The 21,196-nt window shown below is 49.2% G+C and overlaps 10 protein-coding genes across 10 annotated transcripts, besides 2 other annotated features; all 10 read right to left on the bottom strand.

The window, feature by feature from the left end:
* Positions 1–28: part of a sequence feature (T-rich) that runs on past the window's edge.
* Positions 1–21,196: part of a sequence feature (sequence corresponds to BAC RPCI93-11J15) that runs on past both edges of the window.
* Positions 366–1,376, bottom strand: Tb927.8.6340 (hypothetical protein, conserved; the record flags this gene model as incomplete). The annotated part of the gene is made up of 1 exon (XM_842371.1): positions 366–1,376. One exon carries the CDS (start codon positions 1,374–1,376, stop codon positions 366–368), a length of 1,011 nt encoding a protein of 336 aa, XP_847464.1.
* On the bottom strand, positions 2,349–5,009 carry Tb927.8.6330 (hypothetical protein, conserved; the record flags this gene model as incomplete). The annotated part of the gene is made up of 1 exon (XM_842370.1): positions 2,349–5,009. The coding sequence occupies one exon, from the start codon at positions 5,007–5,009 to the stop codon at positions 2,349–2,351; it is 2,661 nt and encodes an 886-aa protein (XP_847463.1).
* Tb927.8.6320 (hypothetical protein, conserved) lies at positions 5,400–6,653 on the bottom strand (the record flags this gene model as incomplete). The annotated part of the gene is made up of 1 exon (XM_842369.1): positions 5,400–6,653. One exon carries the CDS (start codon positions 6,651–6,653, stop codon positions 5,400–5,402), a length of 1,254 nt encoding a protein of 417 aa, XP_847462.1.
* On the bottom strand, positions 7,121–7,483 carry Tb927.8.6310 (hypothetical protein, conserved; the record flags this gene model as incomplete). The annotated part of the gene is made up of 1 exon (XM_842368.1): positions 7,121–7,483. One exon carries the CDS (start codon positions 7,481–7,483, stop codon positions 7,121–7,123), a length of 363 nt encoding a protein of 120 aa, XP_847461.1.
* Tb927.8.6300 (hypothetical protein, conserved) lies at positions 8,092–9,549 on the bottom strand (the record flags this gene model as incomplete). Its single annotated transcript, XM_842367.1, has 1 exon — positions 8,092–9,549. One exon carries the CDS (start codon positions 9,547–9,549, stop codon positions 8,092–8,094), a length of 1,458 nt encoding a protein of 485 aa, XP_847460.1.
* On the bottom strand, positions 10,300–11,565 carry Tb927.8.6290 (hypothetical protein, conserved; the record flags this gene model as incomplete). Its single annotated transcript, XM_842366.1, has 1 exon — positions 10,300–11,565. The coding sequence occupies one exon, from the start codon at positions 11,563–11,565 to the stop codon at positions 10,300–10,302; it is 1,266 nt and encodes a 421-aa protein (XP_847459.1).
* Positions 11,822–12,571, bottom strand: Tb927.8.6280 (hypothetical protein, conserved; the record flags this gene model as incomplete). Its single annotated transcript, XM_842365.1, has 1 exon — positions 11,822–12,571. The coding sequence occupies one exon, from the start codon at positions 12,569–12,571 to the stop codon at positions 11,822–11,824; it is 750 nt and encodes a 249-aa protein (XP_847458.1).
* Tb927.8.6270 (hypothetical protein, conserved) lies at positions 12,922–14,739 on the bottom strand (the record flags this gene model as incomplete). Its single annotated transcript, XM_842364.1, has 1 exon — positions 12,922–14,739. The coding sequence occupies one exon, from the start codon at positions 14,737–14,739 to the stop codon at positions 12,922–12,924; it is 1,818 nt and encodes a 605-aa protein (XP_847457.1).
* Tb927.8.6260 (hypothetical protein, conserved) lies at positions 15,138–17,981 on the bottom strand (the record flags this gene model as incomplete). Its single annotated transcript, XM_842363.1, has 1 exon — positions 15,138–17,981. The coding sequence occupies one exon, from the start codon at positions 17,979–17,981 to the stop codon at positions 15,138–15,140; it is 2,844 nt and encodes a 947-aa protein (XP_847456.1).
* Positions 18,620–20,695, bottom strand: Tb927.8.6250 (hypothetical protein, conserved; the record flags this gene model as incomplete). The annotated part of the gene is made up of 1 exon (XM_842362.1): positions 18,620–20,695. The coding sequence occupies one exon, from the start codon at positions 20,693–20,695 to the stop codon at positions 18,620–18,622; it is 2,076 nt and encodes a 691-aa protein (XP_847455.1).

The raw sequence follows: 21,196 nt of genomic DNA, 5'->3' as shown, positions 1-21,196 counted from the left end.
AATAAAAATAAAGCAAAAAAAAACAAAAGCACTCACACAAATATAAACATTTATATCCCGTGGTAATTGATTTATTTCTCCCTTAACCTAACTCGCACCCAAAGGAGAAAACAAATTGGTAAGTAATGAACTTAAAATAATCTCTCATTGTTTCACACATATATCTCACTTCTTTTCTTTTTTTAAAAACTTTCCCCCTCTCACTTTTGCCTAAGCATTTCGTTGCAGTCACTTGTCAACCAACCTCTCATAAGGAGACAAAAACTTGAAAAAAAAAGAGAATATGAAAAAAAGATGAAGAAGATAAGATAAGAAGGAGAACTACCAATAATATTATATTATGGTATGAAAAAGGAGAGATTTGCTCAAACTGCTGCGCCTTCCACTGCCTCTGCAGGTACCTCAATCATAATGTTTGACTTCGTGATTTTGCAAGTGCAACCGACCTGCTTAAAAGGTTTTGTGGAAGATTGAGACATGAGACCGGTGACGTACCGGTCAAACTCCGTTGAGCTGATGTACAAGTCAAATCGTAGACCCCATGTAAATATCTTTTCCATGGCATTGAGTTCCGGGTTACTCACCCCACCAACAGCGGCGAAGTCCTCATTATTTAGTACTCTAATGTCCAGAATTTTGTTGGCAACGCGCACAGCCGTAAGAAAGATCTTGAATACATTGTTCAATGTTAACCGCAAGTCGGACCACTGTTCAATAAATCGATCTGTATATAAACACGCTGCAACAAGGACGGATGGCGATACAAATGTATGGTTTGCCAGCATCTGCACGTAGTGGAGGAGCGTGAAGGGTGGAGGCACTGCTGATTCAAATACCTGCGGATAGTGATTCCTTTTCTTTTCTCTCACGGTGCCCTCAGAACCACATGCAGCAGCAACATCTGTAGCAGCATGTGCGGCACTACTGTTGGAAATGAGACTTTTCCGCACACGTATGCCACCAGCAGATGAAGACATCTCCAGCCGCCAGGTTTCATGAGCCTCCACCACATGTTGAAGCGCGCGGGCCACAGCAGGGACGATGATTTCATACTCCGCTGCATGTTTCAAGTGTAGGGAATCGGCTTCATTTAACTTTTCTCTTTTGTCGTAATGTTGGGGCGCGGCGACGGATGGAGTGAGGAGGAGGATTTCCCGCTCTGAGCGTTTCTCATGCAGTTCAGGGCACACCCACTCGCTCCCTGCGCTATCGCAACGACTGTGACAACAACCAACACTTCGGTTGTCCACATCATCTATGCTGGAATCACACCGAGAATGAAGTTGAGGCGCAGTAGCTCCATTGCATTCGCTTACACCCCGCGCAGCCACATTTACTCCCTCACGAAAGAAATCCGAGATCAAAGCCTTCTTCATATTGATATCACTGAAGTTAAAGTTACGATTCGAGTAATCCACTTCCTTTATATTTCTGTTTTCCGTTTGTCTATTAGTTTATTTGCTCCCTTCCAGATTATTGCCGTTTGAAAGGCTGATTGCTTGCTGTTATTTATTTTATATTGTTATTGGTGTTTTTTTTTTGTATATGGCTATTGTGGAGAAGCGAAATATAAAATACACCAAATAGAAAAATAATATATTTCTTTACTCCAGCCCACCACAACCTTGTTCGCTTGCCTGTTGTTTTCTTTTGTCCTTTCTCCCACACTGGATTTGGGCTCGTTACTTTTGTCCGCCAAAAAAAAAATGCGGGGAATTTATGTATGCACGTTTGTTCGCGAGATGTTAAAGGATGAAAATGAGAATGAAGAAGAAGAGGAGCGAAGTACACCCAATTCTGGCAAGACACAAATGCGAGTCGACGAAAAAAAAATCCTTAGAGTAGGTGAAACGACACACAAATTGTCATTAGGAAGAGGAGAAAACAAAGTCGCGCACTTTGACAGTATTCGCGGAAGTGCAACTTGTGTGCGGGAGTCACACGGTTCCTCGTACTTTCCTCACCTGTCAAATTCCTTCCCACTTCCCACTTCAGATTCTTTCCATTGCCTCTCTTCCCTCCCTCCCTCCCCATTTCATTATTTATTTGTTTATTCTTTTTCTTTTTTTTTGCCCACTCAATCACGGAGCCTCCTCGCACCTGACAAGGTAACCGTGTTATGCTACATTATCCTTCGGAAGGCGCGTGCTTGCATCAGTTCAACGGACTACTGTCTGAAGTTATGGGAGGAAGGCCAACCAATAATGGCAACGACAATGAAAATTAGGCACCTACGACGCATGAATACCGGAAAATGTACCATGAAGGACTTATAGGTACTTTGAAGGAGTGCCTTCAGTTCGTGTTGATGGACATACGGTCATCTTTGAATTTCGCGTTGCGAATTATCAAGACCCATCAGCCTCTAGCACACGGAGGATTATATCTGCTGCCCTTCTGCAGCGCTGCTCTGACCCAGATTTCAGGAGACGCATCGTGTGCAATAAAGTGCCCCGACCAACAGCGGCAGCTGCGTTAGCAGTGCTTTCTGCCTGCAGTAACGTTAAGACCGTGGCCACTACCTCCGCTATTACGGGGGATGACATGGGCTCCAGTAGCAGCATGTGGGATGCCATGCGCACACATTCCTGCGTGCAGTTCAGGCGACCCTCATCACCAAACATTGGGGCGCCATGCGCAAGAAGTAAGGAAACATTCTGAAGCAGGGCACTAACTGATTTCTTCATGTTGTTGTTCATATTCTTTTTGATGAAAGAACGCGGTGCTTGTGTAAAGGCCTGCAGCAGCACCGCAGCTTGTTCCGGTGTTATGGAGGTGCTAGCCGGCAAGGCGTCAAGTGCTGCAGCAGCATGGAGGAAAAGTCGTACAGTCACCAAACACTCAGCATCACTGGCGCGGTCGACACCCAACACGCATTCTTCCATAAACTTTAGCGGGGAGCAATACCACTCCCCGGGGCTGTCACCTAAAAGTAGCAGAAGCCACCGGTAGGGATGACGTCCCACCGCCAGTAGACGACTGAGCAAATCAAGCGCAGGGAAGCGCGAGGCCTCCGGTAACCGCTTGTGAAGCTCCATGATGTTAAGAAGTAAGCCTACACTCGGCGCCGCCCTCGCTCCCGCCTCAACTCGTTGCACGAGCTCTCCGAATTCCGTGCCTCCTGTTAGTTCGTTAATCTTCTTTTGCACACCCTCCAGGTTGATGGAGGTGAAGTATCGATGACTACTCCATGCAACGACATCGCTTCCCCCCGCAGTGGGCGCCTGTGGCAGCTGTTTCTCCTGCTGCCTTTGAAGTTCAATCTCCTCGCGGGCATAACCCGAGAAGGCAACATCATTTGCAGTTACGCCGGCATTCTCCATGTTTCGCAGCGCCTCACCCCAACTTGGTACGTGCGAGGCACCCGCTTGGCGCATCTCCATGGCTTCACGTGCGAACTGGGAGAAAACAGGTTCATGACTCCCACCACCAGACACCGTTCCTCCCCCTGCAGCTGATAGCCCTTGTTGCGAGCCGGTCAGCAGCAGCGCGTCCTGGGGGTCGATGTTATTCAGAATAAAGTTTTGTATCTCTTCCTTGTGAGTCTGGGAGACAACGGCGCTATTTTTATTGATGAAATCTTGCGCTGCGTCAAAGATATTCTGACCACGGTTGTACGGAAGTTTAAGCATTGTCCCATTCACATCAACATCGAAAACGTAATCGTAGGGAACCCCGTTGAAATACACCTTGGGCTTCTGCGCTGCGCTGCCCGATTGCGCACCTGTGTACGGTTGACCCTGAGTTCCCTCAGTGACGATGCCTATTTTCTCCCATCGGCCTTGGTCCCATGCATAAACTTCCACCGTTTCCCCCTTCGTGCGTACAAAGCAGCGTTCACCCTCTTGAACCCCCTTCTTTTGATGGAGTTGCTCTACAGGGGGGAGATCAGCAATATTAGTTCCGGCGATTGATGTAATCTTGATGTCGAGTTTCTGCGTGGCAACCGCCTCCGCAAGTGCTTCCAACTTTCCAACAGATGCCATTAACTCATCATTAAGTGTCCACACTCGCACGGCACCATCCGCGGCGCCCGTCACAATATCCCCAACCTCCGTTGTGCACACAGACCACACAACACATGGGTGGTTGATACTCTGAACTACGGCCACGTCACCAACATCCACCGAGGATCCTACAGTGGGGGCAGATACAGTGCTCGCGCCACTAATCACCTTCACAGTGCAGTCTTCCGAAGCAGAGAAGAGTAACTGACGGTCGTTGCAAAAACACAAGGAGTAGACCAAACTATGGTGCATGAGTAAGCTGCGTAGGGGGTGAGTTCCAACTGTTGTGTCCCAAATTATGATCGTCGTATCGTTGCTACCAGAGGCGAACCGAGTAGAGCTTATGGCACATACACATTGAACTACATCTGTATGACCAGTGTACACGGCAATTTCCTCACCCGTCGCCACGTTCCACTGATGAAGGGTTTTGTCCCCAGAGGCGCTCACAATGCTGCTGGTCCTTGGTAATTGCGTGATACTCCGAACGGCTGTTGAGTGTCCCCTGTAGCACTGCTTTACATCACCCGTTGTCGCATCAAAAACGAGACACATACCACCCCAATCACCTGTCACAATATCCCCAACACTACCGTCGTGCCCCGCACCTTCAGCAACGGTGGATGTAACCACAAGACCACAGCAAACACCGTGACTGTGACTGTCGAGAACTGCTTCCAGCGCAGCTGTTTGCGGGTTCCATAGTGCAACATGTTTGTCATTGCCGCCCGTGATAACGCATGGCTCACCACCCAAAAGCGGTATCCCGCTATGCATTATGGCGAAGTTGACAAAAGCAGTGTGACCGGTGAGTGTCAACCCCGTGGGAAAATCGTCACCTGAGGGCCACGGTGTAGTGCCTGGAGCATCAATGACAAAAGTAGTCTGGTCGCGCGAGGAGGTTAAGAGGAGACCCGACGAAGAGGAAACGTGACGAACATCGGCTGTATGAATGCGGCCCTCTGCGCGCAACAAATAACACAGCTCAGGGGCCTTCGACATAGTTGGTAACTTTTAGTGTGTTTAATGCGTTCCGTTCCACCTTCTTTTAGTTCACTTTGCCAGCTTTTTCTTTTCTTTTTTTTTTTCGCCACGTACCGTCCCTTTACCCTTGTTAACTTTCCTTTTCTGGGGAGTAAATTAGTCGTTTCTCCATTGCGAAGGAAAGAAATAGGTAATGAAAGTGTGATATATCAATCCGCAGCACGGGCTCAACTTGACAGCAACAGAGGTTACAATGACAGCAGGTCCATATCTCTTCTTTTGTGCAGCTCGCTACGAAGAATGTGGTGGCGAACGACCAAAGCAATGCGAGCGCATGCGCAAGAAACACTGAGCGGTTACACAAACCCGAGAGGTGACGACACTCCCGCGCTTTCATCACCGCTATTCTTATTTGTGGCCATCAGAGTCGATAACTTTTCTTCCCTTCCCACGGCACGCATTAGTAACTAATTTTAGCAACTGAACACCGTACCGTGCTGCATAAAACGAAGTCCATGAAGGACTCCCTGAGGCCGCCACCCACGTCACTTCGCTCAAACCAACCCATTCATCATGCAGCGTTGGCAATTCCATATAAACTGATATGAGATGCATTTCATCCTCGAGTGACCAACCGCACATGGGACGGATGCGAAGCGCCCAGTGAATGAGTGCCAAACGCAACACCCAGACGGCTTCGTGACCCTTGTCCCAGTGCCGACGCAACTCTTGTGTACTGGCTAACATAAGCCTTTTCCACACACTATGCACTAAGGAACCGGCACAAACACCACTATTCTGATTATACTTACCCTCTGCGCTGTCACTTCTGATGGTCTCCGCCTTGTGAAGAAGAAAAATAAGATACGACGCAGCAGACGTATCACCGTTGTGGGTTTCAAAAAAACGCAGCGCGATTTCAACCTCCTGCTGGAGTAATGAAGGTGTTGACGCGCATGACCTGCACCTACTTGCGTTTTGTGTGATGTTCAAAATATTTTCGAACACCTGACGGCGATAGTTCCAGGCGTTATAGTTCATGGGATGCTTGTCAGCGGCCTCCATCAGCACACCGCGGTCGTGGTCGTTGAAAACCTCCAAGTTTATACCAGGATGCGATAAGAGCCGTTCTACTACCCACCACCGATAAACCCAGACCTCCTGCACTTTATAATAAAAGTTTAGCAGTAAAGACGTTACGAGCACCTCCTGAAACAAGAAGGAGCGGGAATGATCTTCACCGTTTGCAGTGCATGTCTCTATCCAACGTCGTCTCGCACTCCACAGGCTGCTGTGAGCAGGCATGATGAGGAGCAACAGCACTACAGAGAAACGTGGCAGGTTATGCACAACGGGTGCTATGAGGGGCAGCGCCTCTTCTCTTCTATCGGAATTCTGTTGTTCACGTAAGAAATCTGCGAGGGCCTCCCTTAGCACATCTTTTCCCAAACCTACAGCCAACTCGTAGGTGCTGCCCTGTGAATGTTCGATAAGGTCAACGATCCCCCAACTGTGTGCCATCCCCTGCAGAGCGATGTCTGGTAATATTGCCAGCGAGCATTTTATGGAGCAACCGCATTCGAGGTGACGTGTTGCTTCTTCCAGTGCTACTTGTAGCCGTTCACCGATTGCCGCCGCCGTAAAAGCTGAGGATGACATCATTTAACACAACTGCCTCTTCCTTTCCCCTTTGTGCACTTTACCTTCTGCTCACCTTTCAAGTACCCAAAACACGCGACGCTAAGTTTGTTCGCTAGTTTTAACCCACTTGATTACCTCGCACACGCACAGCAGCGTCCGGCACCTATTCACCACAGCCGCGTGGGCCCTACAAAAACTTTGTTTCGTAGATACAAGTGATAGAAGGGGAAGTAACACACTTGAGGCCTAATGCACACAGAAGAATATATGTGCGTACTCGGATGCATTCAAACCTTCCACTCGCCAGGTACTGTACGATATTTGCAAGGGCACTATGTTGTCGAATGTTGTCGAACGGTTTTTTTTTGTTCAGCGTTCGAGAGGGGGACATTACTCAGTGATGAAAGCTGAGCTGACTTGTATATCACACTGAAGCACGGACTACACATATCAGATTGGAATTTGCTAAGCGATAGTTAAATGACATGTTACTTCTTCCCCAGTATGTCCCGTGCTTCATTCAACTTCGCTGCAATATACGGACTGCCATCCACGTCCGAGTGTAGTTGCTTCATTAAACCATAATACCGTGTTTTTATTTCCTCATCTGATGGAAGGGAAAGGAATCCACCGGAGGCAACATCTTCAGTAAAGCCAAGCAGCAGTAGTGCCTCACGTTTCGTCATGGATTTCTCGAAACCCCCCTCATATCGGCGGTACGGTCGCAGCTGCCGATTTGCCGCGCACGTTAGGCCTTGTGCCATTGAAACACGCTGCGTTATTCGCGGAGCCAACCTAAAAATGTAATACGCACCACCCAGTAGGACCAACGCTGCTAGTGGTGCCGCCATATCTTTATTTTAGAATTTACTTTGGTGCCAAACCCTCTTGCAACCAGTGGTAGCAGTGGTTGTGTTGGAGATCGTGCCAAACCAGCGACCACGACTTAAGAAAAAAAAACAATGAGTAAATAAGGGACAGGGGGCAGAAGTAAATAAGAGACAAATAAAAAGTAAAACGTCAAAAGTAACTGAGTATGTAAAGTGGTAATTACGGGACGAGATGAAAAGACCAACAATTGTAAGCCTGAAGAAGAGTTTCCATGGCCATGTGCACACCAGCCAAGTTGGGTACGAAAAAAAACAAAGAGATAGTTCCCCGTCAACTCAACCAATGTGCTCCTAAGAAACCCCTTCACGATTGGAATAAGTCTATGATTGAAAGTATACGGTAATGCAGCGGAGCCATACGAAAGTACGATAGTACATACCCACGTACAGGCAAAAAAAAAAAAAGAATGCATGCACAAGCGCACGGAGGAAAGAATACGAAATAAGCCAAGAATAACCCAGTAAAACTTAAACGTACACCAGACTGCAAGTTACACAACAAACCCATCACAGAGTATACAAACATACCCCTTGAAAAGCATTTAATTTCCTTTTCGACTCCTGTGTATTCATCCACCGAGTATCGGCGAACGAGCACTACGACTGCTGTTCGCGTCCCCATCTCCTTTACACGTCCCATTGCCACCAAACGCCTTGTGCCGTGACGCAAAAGGGGTGCTTCGCGCTGACGAATGCCCACTCCGTGACTGGAATGTACTTGACGAACGCCTGTGAATCAACCTCTCGTCCAACTGCTTCTGATATAAGCGGCCATCACGGAAGGCATTCCGCATCTTTTCCTCCACCTCTGCCACGAGGCTCTCCACCACCTGGCGGCGCTCATGGACCACCCTGTCGTGCACACACTGCAACTGCTTGCAGTGTTCCTGGGCCATTGCTTCTGTACGCCGCTGTTCCTCCAACAAGAGATCCTGTAACCGCTCTTGATTTCGTTCGGCAACACGGCAGCTCTCCCTTACTGCGTCCAACTGACGGCACAATTCCTGCTGTTGTTGCTGAAGTAGAGATATATCCACCTCACTTGCAACAACATGAGGGGGATTAGCGACGACATCTTGCGGTAGTGTCGCGTCGCTCGCATTACCAAGAGGGCTGTTTCCACCAACCGTCGTCGTCAGTTCTTCGCTGTCATGAGGTGCATTGCTGAGAGCCGCCCCACAAACTTGCCCACCAGCGCGATGGTGCTCCGTTTCTGTTATCCACACTACCCCGGCGTCAAATGCAATGTACATGGGATCCATCATCATGTCCAACAGCAGCGACAGCCGCTGTATGTTTTCCTGCAGTTGCAGTTCCTTTGCCGCTGTACTACAGACTGCGCGTGGTGGTGCTATGACAACATTAACACCGTCAAAGCGCCCTCCGTCACGCTGAAGCTGTTCAATTGCATGTAGTTTGTTTCCGAGGGCGGACTCCCCCACGCGCAGTACCTGTAATTCCTGCTGGGCCACTTCCAAAGCACTGCGAAGCTGCACGTTTTCCGTCTCTAGCGCCACTGAACGGGACTCCAAAGTGTCCACTCGTGCTACAAGCTGATTGCGCTCCTCGCGAAGTTGTTGTTGCTCTGCCTCTAAGGAGCCACTACGGGCACGTTCCATTTCGTGAAGGAGGCTCAGTTGCGCAAGTGCGCTGTCAAGACGTTCCACCTCAGCTTGCGCAATAAGGGGATCGAAACGTGCGATATCAGCGTCAGACACGACGCAGCTTGGCGTGTTGCGAAGCAGTAGCTGCGCCCGCTGCAGTTGACCACTCAACACCGTTATGTGTGACAGAAGTTGTCTACGGTCGCTGTAGTCAGCAGCAGTTATAAGCGGATGATGAATCTCAGCAGCCACATTGTTCACGTCGTGCACGAGTTGTGCGGCGCCGTGGTTGCTTGACTGCAGCCCCGCCGTGCTGACTTTGTTGGCAGGGTACCTTGGCGGTAGTACCTGTGGAAATGGACTACCTGAGGCCGCCTGTCGAGATATTTCATTCAAGCCTGGCACCTGAGTTGCAGCTATCATAAAGGTTCCCCTCCCTTTCTTTTTCTATGACTCCTTTCCACCCTATGCAAGATCGTTCCCAATATATAAATATACCTGTTGTTTTCCTCTGACCCGCTTTGATCTTTCCCCCTCCCACCTACCGACCTGTCCTTCTGCTTCGTACAGTATCTACTTACCGGGTTGTTGCTCTGTGCCTTCCACAAGACACCTGCGCTAAACTGCCCTTGCTTTCTGGAAAAAAAAAAATAGGAGTGTGTATCACACTCTATAACAGCCTGTAGGTTTTTGCAATGCTTAGTTGAGTTTTCCTCGCCTTGTTACCTCGTACCTTGCGCTATACCTATCAGTCAGCCTCTTATAAAGGAGTAAAAGTCGGAACAAAGTGAAAGTGATGCACCTGCAGAGCAAAGGGGAGTTGCCTTCGTTCGATAGTAAGGGATAAAAATTATTGCAACAATAATATAGATTGTCTCCGTTCAAAAAAAAAAATGCCGCAGTGGTATTGTTATGTCACACGGAAATAACTGTCGCACTGTTCACACACTCAAAGATCGTGATGTTGGGTGGTTATACAAGCAGTAAACCTGTCGCACGTGTATTACGGTCGTGCAACCATTGTATCAAATTTCAAGTGAGGAGGAAGCAACACGCACGCAAACACACTCCATCTTCCCCCAGTGTTTCTCCGTGCACGGACCTTTACCGCATCAAGTACAGTGACATAACAGTCCAAAGAACTGAGATGATTCTGCTACCACCCACACCGCCTTAGCAATCTTTTGAAACAACACTTGACTCGATCATTTCCGTTATACGGCGTTCCACTTCGGACATCCCAGCATAACCCGGGAAGTAATTAACATCTACAACCATCGGCACCGCAGTGCGTAGAAGAATTGTAGGGGAACCGACACCTTTTTCTTCAAACAGCAGCGCCCCCACTGCTTCCGCAGTTATGGGGCTCTCAAGTATAGGCTGATTACCGGAAGGTAAATCCTTAGGTAACAATAGTAAATCAAAACCGAAAAGCGACAGTTGCAACGTCTGCGACAGTTGAGCAGCAATCGCCTTGCACTGGGTGTGGGCTTCCCCGCCCTCAATAAGATAACGCTGCCAATGCTGCGCTAACTGTGGGTTTTGCTGATCCCACACATCCTTATTTGCAAATATCTTTTGGGAATCGATACAGACAGGTTGAAAACCTTCACTGTTGCTGTTTATGGAAGAATAGCCGTCCAGCAAAGCACGTAACAATGAAAAGGCTGAAACCGCTCGAATGGCCACGTATTCTCTCACACAGTACACCTTCAGAACAAAGGGAAGGGCACTCAAGAAAAACTTCTGGACAATGTACGTTTGCGACTCAGAGGGCAGGAGTTTCATCACTGCTTGGGGTATGCCATTTGTTGGAACTGGTCCCTGCCATACGACCATGCGATGAGTGTAGGATGGACCTGTGCTAAGATCTGTTTTGGTGATCCACCACTCACAGCTGCCCTCTGTGGTATCGGGGGTCACGGTGGAATCAGTGTCCCGCCACCCAAGTGGTTCCAGCGCTCCACCACCACAAGAACAAAACCACGAACGGGGTGTCAGGAAAAGTGATGGTACCGGTCGACCCTCAAGAGCTTTGGCCAATGTGGAACGCTTCATAACGACTCGCGCCGCGTTAGGAGGGTCGATTACAACAACGGGTGGTAACCGTTTCTGTCGTCGCTTTGCTGATGTTGCCTCACACCACTTCAAAAGCGCACCGAAGGCCTCTGGCGGCAGCGTACTCAACTTGTGAAGAACTACATCCACTTTCATATCATCATCGTCGGTGATCATCTCGCGGTTGTGGGCATCGTACTTCATATCAACAAAGACAAAGGTGCGTCCACCGCCAAAGGTAGGTGTACCATTCTTACCACTTTCGTTTCTTATGCCTTCAGCGTACCGTCGGATTTTTTCAAACGACTGTCGGTGTTTCTTTTCGGAACCGCAGAGGGCCACCACCAACCCAGTGCGGTGCGCCTCTACCGCGTCTTCCATGAATCCCGACAAATGGCACCTCTCCACCTAAGCTCGCCACCAGTGGAGTTGTCCTGGTCATCACGTACAGATAAGAGGGAGTGCCCCCACAAAAAAAATAATAATAATACAGAGAACAGTTGGGTGGACAGCGGAAGATACGGCGGAAGAAAAAGCAGCACAGAAAGGAACAGAAGCGAAAAATAAGAGAATCACAACAAATATGCACAAACTGTACACATGCACAAAGTGTAATGTGGCATGTCCATACGCAACCTCACATCTCTCCGCACAGAGTGATAACCGGGAAAAGTTGCGACTGCTCCTGCGGTGAGCCGACGCGCCGTGCATGATACACAGATCGAGCTAACTCGGCAAGCTGTCGCTCAGCCACTGCACGCTGCTCGGCATCGCGAGCGACCAGGCGGCCGATAAGAACACCATCATCCGACATTTTGGCCGCTGCACCACGCGCCACGGTATCAATACGAAAAGTAGACGCAACTTTCGCCGTACTGGGGGCTCCCCCTTCCGGCTGCTGCGTATGATTCCAATACTGCAAGTATATACCAAGCTGCTGCCGACAGCGTTCCGGAGCCATCTTGCTAAGGGACTCAAGTTCATTTTGAGGCACTTGCAGCGGGCCCTGCCGTTCTCCGAGTGCGGAAAAGAAACCACTTCCAGCCGCACCCATCACATCACCCCCAACAACATACTGACCAACGAAGGCATCGTGCAGCACGGTGTCCTTGTAACCCGCTGCTTGCACACGGTGATTTACTAACCGAGTGCAGCTCCCGATGCACAGTCCATACATGTTGGTTGCCAGTGTGGGCGCTAAGTCGAAGAAAAGCTCAAATAGTAAGCGGACGGGTTGCGATTGCTGCTGTACGCCGGCTACCGTAACCTTCTCACTTTTTGGAAACTGTATTTCTAGAAACACAACTGGATTCGAGTTGTGTGCCAGAGCAATTCCTCGATGCGGTGTGCCCAATGGCTCACGATGCAAAAGATGTTTTCCGCTCATATGCGTCTACGTCCACCATGGTTACCAAACCAACCAGTAAGAGATTAAAGTAAGAAAAAAAGTGATAGGAAGTAATAGTAATTACAATAAGAATGGGAGGGGGGGGTTAGACCCCGAAACAGAGACGAAACAGCATCGGGACATTGCGGTGTAGTGCTGTAGTAGTTTTTTAAAAGGCCAGTGCTCCCCTTTCTTGCCTTTTCCCGTCTCTTCCACCAGCAAGGGTGACTGCCTGCACGTGCTACGCCGATCTAACGGGAAATGGTATACATACGCGAGACAGAGTGTCACATTAAAAACTCAGGACAAAAGTGACGTAAGAGATTAAGCGACAACGGTGTGCAGGCAGACTACGCATCCGTCATGACGGCGAGCAATTCCTGGCGGCTGACATACGTGATGTCATATCGCTCCACTTGATGCAAGCGATACCACTCCTCAAAGGCACACAATACTTCAGAAAATTCTCTCCTTCCGAGTACCCGTTGGAATATGCCCACAATATCATAGGGATCATCGGATTCATTCCCCATGTTCCAGACACCCTGTACATGCCACGAAGATCGCCTGTCGTCCCCATCCAGCACAAATATCCGTGGGGTGTAGAGAAGAGCAGCTCTCCGAAGTACCAAATCACACAAAAAGAACTTAAACTCTGGCGGAAGTAGGTCGCTAAGAGCCTTTGTCACTGCATACCGCGCTTGTATGTACGGATCTGAAATCATTTCACGAAGTTCACGCAAGGCCTTCAGGCACAACCGAGTGTGCTTTGGAGACCCACTGCCTAGTCGTTTCACCACTTCATTGTCATACTGCTCCTCGTCCGACTCCACACCGGAGTCCTCCTTCCCCCGTTGTTCATTCTCGTCGTCATCGTCATCCACACGAATACGCAACTTTGGTTCTTTTTCCTTCTGCTTTTGGTGCATGTACGCCCGCGTGCCTTTGATGTAATCTACAGTCCACGCCTTAGTTTCCGTTGAGTGGTTATAAGCGAAGTAACGCAACTGCAAGAGCGGGACTTGAAGCGCTCGCTCCCGTCCCTCGAGAAGACTGTCTAAAACCAACTGACGGAGTTCTCGAAGTCGCTCCTCGATATGTTTCATTGACGGCAAATCCAACATGGAGCCTTGTGTGATACCAGCTACAATCCTGTTGTAAAGTGGTCGCATCTCTTTTTCCAACTTCCACTCCTTGTAGGAGGGAAATGGCCCCATTCGCTTCGCTACCAATGACTCGTACTCGCCACGCAGCTCTTGCAATTTGGTGATGTACATGCCAAGTATTGATCCGCGGGCCTCTTCTAGTTCCTGACGAAGGAATGGGTTGGCGCGCAATCCAGTAAAAAGGGCATCGATTGCCCGTAGTGACGATGCAACACCTACAGGGTACACAAGTCTGCTGGGTGCTGACAAGCACACCGGCGCTGCGGGAGCCGTTGCACGGATGCACGGTAGAATCGTTGGCCCGAGGTCAATCGCCAGTTGCGCGGCCGCCCGTCCAACATAGGCATACGCCTCCAAGTAGTCTTCCATATGCGTATTGAGGCCGTCGACAAGGTGTAAAATGTCACTTCCTTCGCTGTAAAGTTGGTTACCATCGCTATCTAGTGTAGGAATGTAAAGAAGATTGCGTATTCTTTCTTCTTCTCGGAGGGACTCATACGAGTTGGCTATACCCATTTGGACCGCCTTCTCATGTTCTTCTTCCTCTCTTTGCAGCTGGTCGTGACATTCATTGTATGCCCGAAGTCTATTAGCCATCGTTGGAGGAAAATCGTCATAGTTTACGAGCACCACAAGCCTTTTTAAGCGAGCCAGCAAGCGAAGTAGCAATCTTCCCGATACGGCAAACACTGTGCTGTTCTCACCCCGAAAGTCAACGCAGCGGAGGTTCGGATGGTCAGCTACAACTTCCACAAGCGCTCGTGTCGCTTTCTCACCAGCCCCACAACCCCGCATTTCCACGCGATGAACCCAGGCCATAACGGCTACCGTCCTAATGATTGCAGCACAACCCGCGTCACCTAAATAGTTCGAACAGAGGTCGATATTTTTTGGGCAATCATCAGAGGAATCGAGGTTTATGCAAAAATGAACGAAGAGTGAGTTGGCCAAACATCCTTCGCGTTCACAGGCCACGTAGTACAGAGCTGATATTCCCCGCATTCGACACTAAATCATGTAGAGAAGCAACCCAAATAATTGTATTATTTTCCCTCTTTTTTTTAAAAAAGGAAAGAGAAATGAAAATGAAGCGATACTATCGTGCAGAAAAGAAGGAAATAAGAACACCCTTACGCAATGAGGGTCGAACCGGCACACAGCATTGACATTAAAGGGCGTCGGCTAAAGAAAAAAATGGATTAGGGACTTTACACAGAAAGAATAGGAAGTAAAGTTATGAATTCAAAAAAGTCATTCCAACAAATGTGGATCACCGTAAGCCCGTAACGTACGTATCTGACAGCAGTTACAAAACGTCTGGGAGATCAAACGCGTCGGTTTTTGCTCCACTGGTTGATGATCAATTGGCAGTTCTCCCCCTTCCCCCCCGCACCACTCAGTCAGCGGTATGGCCGGCGCTCACCAATCTTTGATCGGCGTTCTAAAGCGCCCATCACCCGCTGATCGAGTGCCTGAATGACGTTCAGTATATGCGCAGCAAAACCCTCTCCTAATTGGTCCTCCCGTAACCCGTTGCATTCGTATACGTCCCGCATCAGCGACTGCCGTACGGCGTCCTCCAATGTTTCATCGTCATGTGTACACTCATCATTAATCTGTGGAACCGGATAAGCGCTAGGGCCGTTTCCACTGAGTGCTCCCCCTAAACCACCGTTCCCGAGAATGTACGAAGGAGAGAGGACAGGTACCGTTGCTATGTTCGCCTGTGCGTGCCCGTCACGGTTACCGCCGTATAGCCACTCCTCCGAAGAAAACGTCATTTGATTTGGTGTGACCGCATCATCGTTCAACCAACTGCAAGAATGTGGTGATTTATCATCACCTCTGCGAACGGAAAGTTGCGGCGTGTGAAAAAGCCGTCGCTGTTCCTCTTTCAACGGTGGACATTCACGTGGTGTCGCTCGCAGTGCGCTAAGTCCCCTTTCGAGGCCTTGCCACAAAAGAGGAATTGGATCCGGGACCAGCTGCGGTGCAGTGGGAACCGTTATAAACAACATTAGGGAGTCCACTAAACTCCGTAGTTTGTAACTCTGCAGAGCGACCTCACCTACAAGAGTGCGGGGTACATGAGGAGGGCGCATGACTTGCCACAACTCCTGTTCCGTCACAAATATGGCCTGACACTCGGATTCCAAGCGCTGTGTGACTTCCTCTTCGCTTGCAGTGTTGATCACATTTTGAAGAGGAATGTGCATTAGGCCACCATGCGCGATGCAGCGTGTCTCGCGGGGTAGTCGGATTCGCATGGGACGCTGTGGACCTGTTGACCTCACAGTGACGGGAACAATAGTGTCACCAAGGGGGATATTCAAACTGTTACCGCACGAATGTTGCCAACTCGTTCTGTAGGTTGCAGCCAGTCGGTTCACGGCTATCACTGCAACAACAGCCCTACGAAAGTAGCGAAGTGGACGCAGTCGAGTGGATTCAGTGATACTATTAAGCGTTCCAAATCTCCTCTCATATTCTGATATATACTGCAATAGAGCCTTGCGTTGCTGCATCATCTCTTGCTCGTCCTTTCGTGCACCCGAAAGCACACGGAGGGTCAGCACGAGGGCCTCAAATGTGGACATAACCTTTTCCTCGGCTTCACCGTCTGTATTACGACTGCACACCTTACACACACCCCGGAAAAGCTTCATTTCTAGTTTCATCTCCGCACTCAGGCGACAAAGTTCCTCCACACGTTGTTTTTCTCTTTGCATTGCTTTGTCTTGCTCTGCCATGAGTGGCTCTAACTCCGTCTCAACATAACGCTGAAGATCATCGTATTTTACCTTCAGAGCATCACGCTCACGCACCAGCTCCATCACGGTGGAATCATCACCTGTAGAACCCGTGGAGAGGGGAATTGGGGAGGGGACAAACATACTGGGGGTAGTGGATGCAGCTGCACGCTTATGTCGTTCGCATTCACGCCGGATTTGTTCAAGCTGTCCTCTTTGCTCGTCCATTTCCCGTTGGTGAGTTTCAATCAAGCAATCCATTTCCTCTTCTTTGCGCATCACGTACTGCTCGTGCAATCGCCTATTCTCCTCAACTGCCTGACGCAACTGTATCACTTCCTGTAAGCTGTCAGAGATACAATGTTCAATCATAAACCAATCATCCATGCATTTTAGAAGTTTAGCTAGACGTCGCCGCGTTTCTAAGGCCTGGGCGACCTCTTCGTCACGCGTCTGGCGCGAGTCTTGCAACAGTGCCTCCGCCCGAGCACGCTGCGCTTCACTTTTCATTAGCCGCTCCCTCACTCCGTCTCCATCCCTACTCACTTGATTAATTTCTTCCTTCAGCGAGGAAACGTGGGCCTCAAGCACGCGTTGCTCTTGTTGTGAGGCGAAGAATTCGTTTCTCTGTTCTTGTAACTTCTGATGCAGATAACGCAGCGCATAGTAAGCGGGGGCAAACAGGCGGCCATTCACCCTTTGGCTCGGCTCGTCCCCATGAGAAATGTTGAGCCCGTCCTGGTCACACACAATGTCCGCAGCAGCCATACTCTCCCCATTAGCCGGACGTGGTTGTAACTGCAGGAGCTCGCGACAACGATCCACGGAGGGACCGAAGCTACCTGAAAAAGTCAGACTGTCCGCCAACTCCTCAAGTATACTGGAGAAGCGAAAGACTTCCTCTTCGGTGGCACGCCACACTTCATCACTTGTTTGGCGCTGTTGTTCCTCTGCGCAGGCGCCTGTAATTACTTGCTGCTCCAAAGTTGACAATTGCGAAACCATCGCCTGCATCAGCACCTTTTGTGCGTCTTGTTCCCTTCTTTCGCGATGGATGGTGTCCTGCAACGATTTATTGATTGCCTCCTTTGCATTCGCTGATTCTTGAAGATTTGCTACGTTACTCCACGCCTCGCTTAACTTTTCCTCAAGTTCATCCCTCTCTGCTGTCATGGTGCACAACTTCAAGGAGAGCTCGCTCTTCTCCCGCTTGTGTTGGTCGAGTTGGTCCCTCGTGAGTCGCAGGCTTTTCTTAACGTCGTCAAGCTCAACATCCAACCCCTGACGCTCACTCCTCTCAGAAATTAGCTGTCGTTTTAAGTCCGCTAGTTGGTCCTGCAGTTGTGATTGCTTCGCCCGTAATCGCATGTTTTCCTCGAGTAGTTGAGAAACACGTTCTCTTTCTACCTCACTTGCACCATCTACTGACATCACTTCCTTTTGGTTATCTACGCTGCGATCGGCGTTTGTGGTTGATTTCACTACTTCTATCATGGTTGTCTTTTTTTTGCTTTTACTAATATATGTATATATGCTTGTGTGCGTCTATGTGCTTTTACAACTCAACACGGAAAAATTGGGCTGGCGCTTAGTCTCGCCACACCAACAGGAGAACTGAAGGCGAGACCTTTGATTAAAAGGAAAAGGACAAAAAACCAAAGGGAGCGGAACAGTTCAGGGGGAAAATATCGAAAAGCAGGAGGAATGGGGTAGTAACACAGTTAACATTTCTTCCATTTCCCTCACAGAAGGTCGAATACCCCAGAAAGAGGGGAGGGAGGGAAGGAAGAGAAATTGGAGCATCGACGACAAAATTCAACAACACTGCTTGGCACCTAAAGCACAACCAGCTACGCATGTTTTTTTTTTTAATAGCTCTTTTGTTTACGCACCTTCGACCCTTGTGCGAGCACTTATTGCGTATATATGTTTGTACATATTTTGCAACATCGCTGCCGGTCCACGGTACCTGTGCATATGCCTGCCACGTGGAAGACTGCCCATCTTACCTCAAAACCTTATTTCTTATTTTCCCCCGGTCTGACCAACCCCCTCTTAATGGTGTTCACTGGAGGGAAGCGTACCCCACTTAGTTTTGTAAAAACGGCATCGGGGACTTTTCGCCATTCTGCTCACACCTTACTCTTTTCCTTTCGCCGCCGCTCCACCTCCGAGTTGAGAGTACTCAATATTTCATGAATTTTCCCCATTCTCTTATTCGCAGCGTAGAGCTCACTTACCCCGCCGCGGTGAACTATGGCGTCGCAAAGCGTGTCAGTGGACTCCGCGACTGCATCGGCAACTTCGTCACGCTTCTGTTGGAGAGCCTCAACCCGCTTCCAAAGCCGCTGTTCCCGTTCCAGCTGTTTCGTTTGCCGCTCGCGGAACCTCATGTGCATGTTGTGAACCCCCTTCACCACCGCGGCGGTGCTGCTATCGACGACCTCACGGGGATATCCACACAGCCATTGTCGACATAAGGTAGGTATCAGCCCAAGTAGCTCCTCGAGGCTGGTCTGCACCACATTGCCGCCCTTACTTCTGCTCCCATCAACCTCGTTGTCGTTTCCCTCGTCAACAGCATCCTCAGTGGAGTCGGGTGCCAACACAAACTTCTCACTTCGTGCATATATCGCGATAAGAACAAGACTCAATATTTTAACAATCGTTACTTTTTTCTCAAAATCACACATGGCTGCCGTTTCTGTCATCTCAGGGAAGATGAGAATGTCGTTCACACCAACCGCAATATTCGCACCGTGGGTACTATAGGGCACGCGAAGGGCAACAGGCTCCGGCACTTTAGCATCACGGGCAATGGTCGGTAACCGTTGGAAACCTTCCGTGTTTTCAGTTCTATACACCCAACCCGCGGCAGCACGCGACCACACGGGCCACACACACAAGTACACCTCATCTCCGTACCTAATAAGGGTTGCATTACCGCAACTATGTATGCTAACGAGACGACACGCGTTAACATGGTCATGTAATAATCTGTGATCACAAGGGACTGCAGCTCCCAGGACGACCGACACGTCCGCCTGCTGCCGCATGGGATCACGACAGAGGACGTCGGGTTCGTCAAAGAGATAACCGCCTAACGTTCCGCTGCTGTACATGACATATATAATGCGTAGTCCAACGTCTTCGTCTAACAGAGAGGTGCCTACCGCCAGGGGGACTCCAGCGAGGCCACATGACGAAGAATCACGACGAACCAAATAGTGAACACACGGGCGTAAGACAGAATCCATCTGCATGTCCTGTGCCTCACCGAACGCAGCTCCCACACTACCGTCATATTCTTTTGACAGTGAAGCTGGCATCCCGTCTTTGTTGAGCTTCACGGAGAAGACATCACCGTTGCGACAGAGCAACACCAACATTACAGGGAGGCTGCGTGAAGGAGGAATGATACACATGCCGACTATGTCACTACAACCATCAACGCGCGGGGACTGTGTGGCATCAATCTGCGCTAACGCATATCTTTCGTTCGCACTTTCCCCTCTCTTTATTATTCCTTTTTTTCCCCTTCTGTTCTTTGTTACCACCTCCTGGACTTGCCCTCCTAAGCCAGACCTCATCCCCTCTATCGTTCCATGTAATTTCTTACTTACTGTTCCTTCACTTGTGGGATCGGGCGTTGACAAACCACATCTATTTAAGTTAAAAGGCGCCTTCACGAGTGTCCCCGCTTTTGCTGTTTCTTGGCTATCCCTCTTACCACTGCCTTGCCTGCAGGTCGCCACAAGAGAATGCAGACACACGCATTCGTCCCCTTGGAATCCCACACCGAGTGTCACCTTGTCCGTGTCTAATAAAAGAAGTTTGCCCCCGGAAAGCAACAGCAGTAGCAACGACTTGCTGACTGGATGCCAACCAACACTTACTACAGGATGTTGCACGGTGAACTCACAAACACGCCCATCCTCTACGCCAATACAATAGTGTTTTGAACCGTTCGCGCTAATAGACACGACGCGGCTTCCATCGGAGGAGGCATGGAAAGAATATTGACTGTCTTTTTGTTTTCCTTCTTCTCTGTCGCCGCAGTGGCCAAAGCAAACGTGCCGTTCCAGTGGCCTGTGACAAACACGTCCCTCAACTATTTTACTCGTCACAAGAAACACGCCATTGGTATGATCTCGTGTACTGGCCGCGAAGGTGTCATTAGAAATATGAACTGCGCCATTGGAGCGCATAGATGCTTCTTTTACTCTGGATGGTAATTTCTTCCTGCTGATTTTATATTCTCCAGCCTTGTGCTCAGTTCGCTACTTTTTTTTTCTTTTTCGAACGTGAAGGTCTCGTCGCCTCTTCAGCACCGACGAATAGGTACACAGCAGACGCTCGCGTGGGTTCACGACGAATTCAATCTGTGTTCTCAGCTAACCGTAAAAATTAAGTATAGCAACGAAAAAAAAAAGTGAATGATAATGTATGGCAATAGGAAAAACAGAACTAAGAGGGAGGAGATGCGTAGCAGTAACCCCATGAATGGGCAGCAACTACACAACTTAAACAAACGAGTGATCAAAAAGAGAAAAAAAGAGGGCATACAAGAAAAATAAAAAAAGAAGCATGACATAAACGTCTCACCTCTACTTTCTTGCAATAATACCTTCTATCACCTCACACTTTGACTTCCTCTGTCCTCTATTTTGCCTTTCCGTGATTGGTTTGGTCAATGGTCATTTATTTAC

This window comes from Trypanosoma brucei, chromosome 8, assembly GCF_000002445.2.
Source record: "Trypanosoma brucei brucei TREU927 chromosome 8, complete sequence".
NCBI lineage: Eukaryota > Euglenozoa > Kinetoplastea > Trypanosomatida > Trypanosomatidae > Trypanosoma > Trypanosoma brucei.
This window is presented reverse-complemented; position numbering and strand designations above follow the sequence as displayed.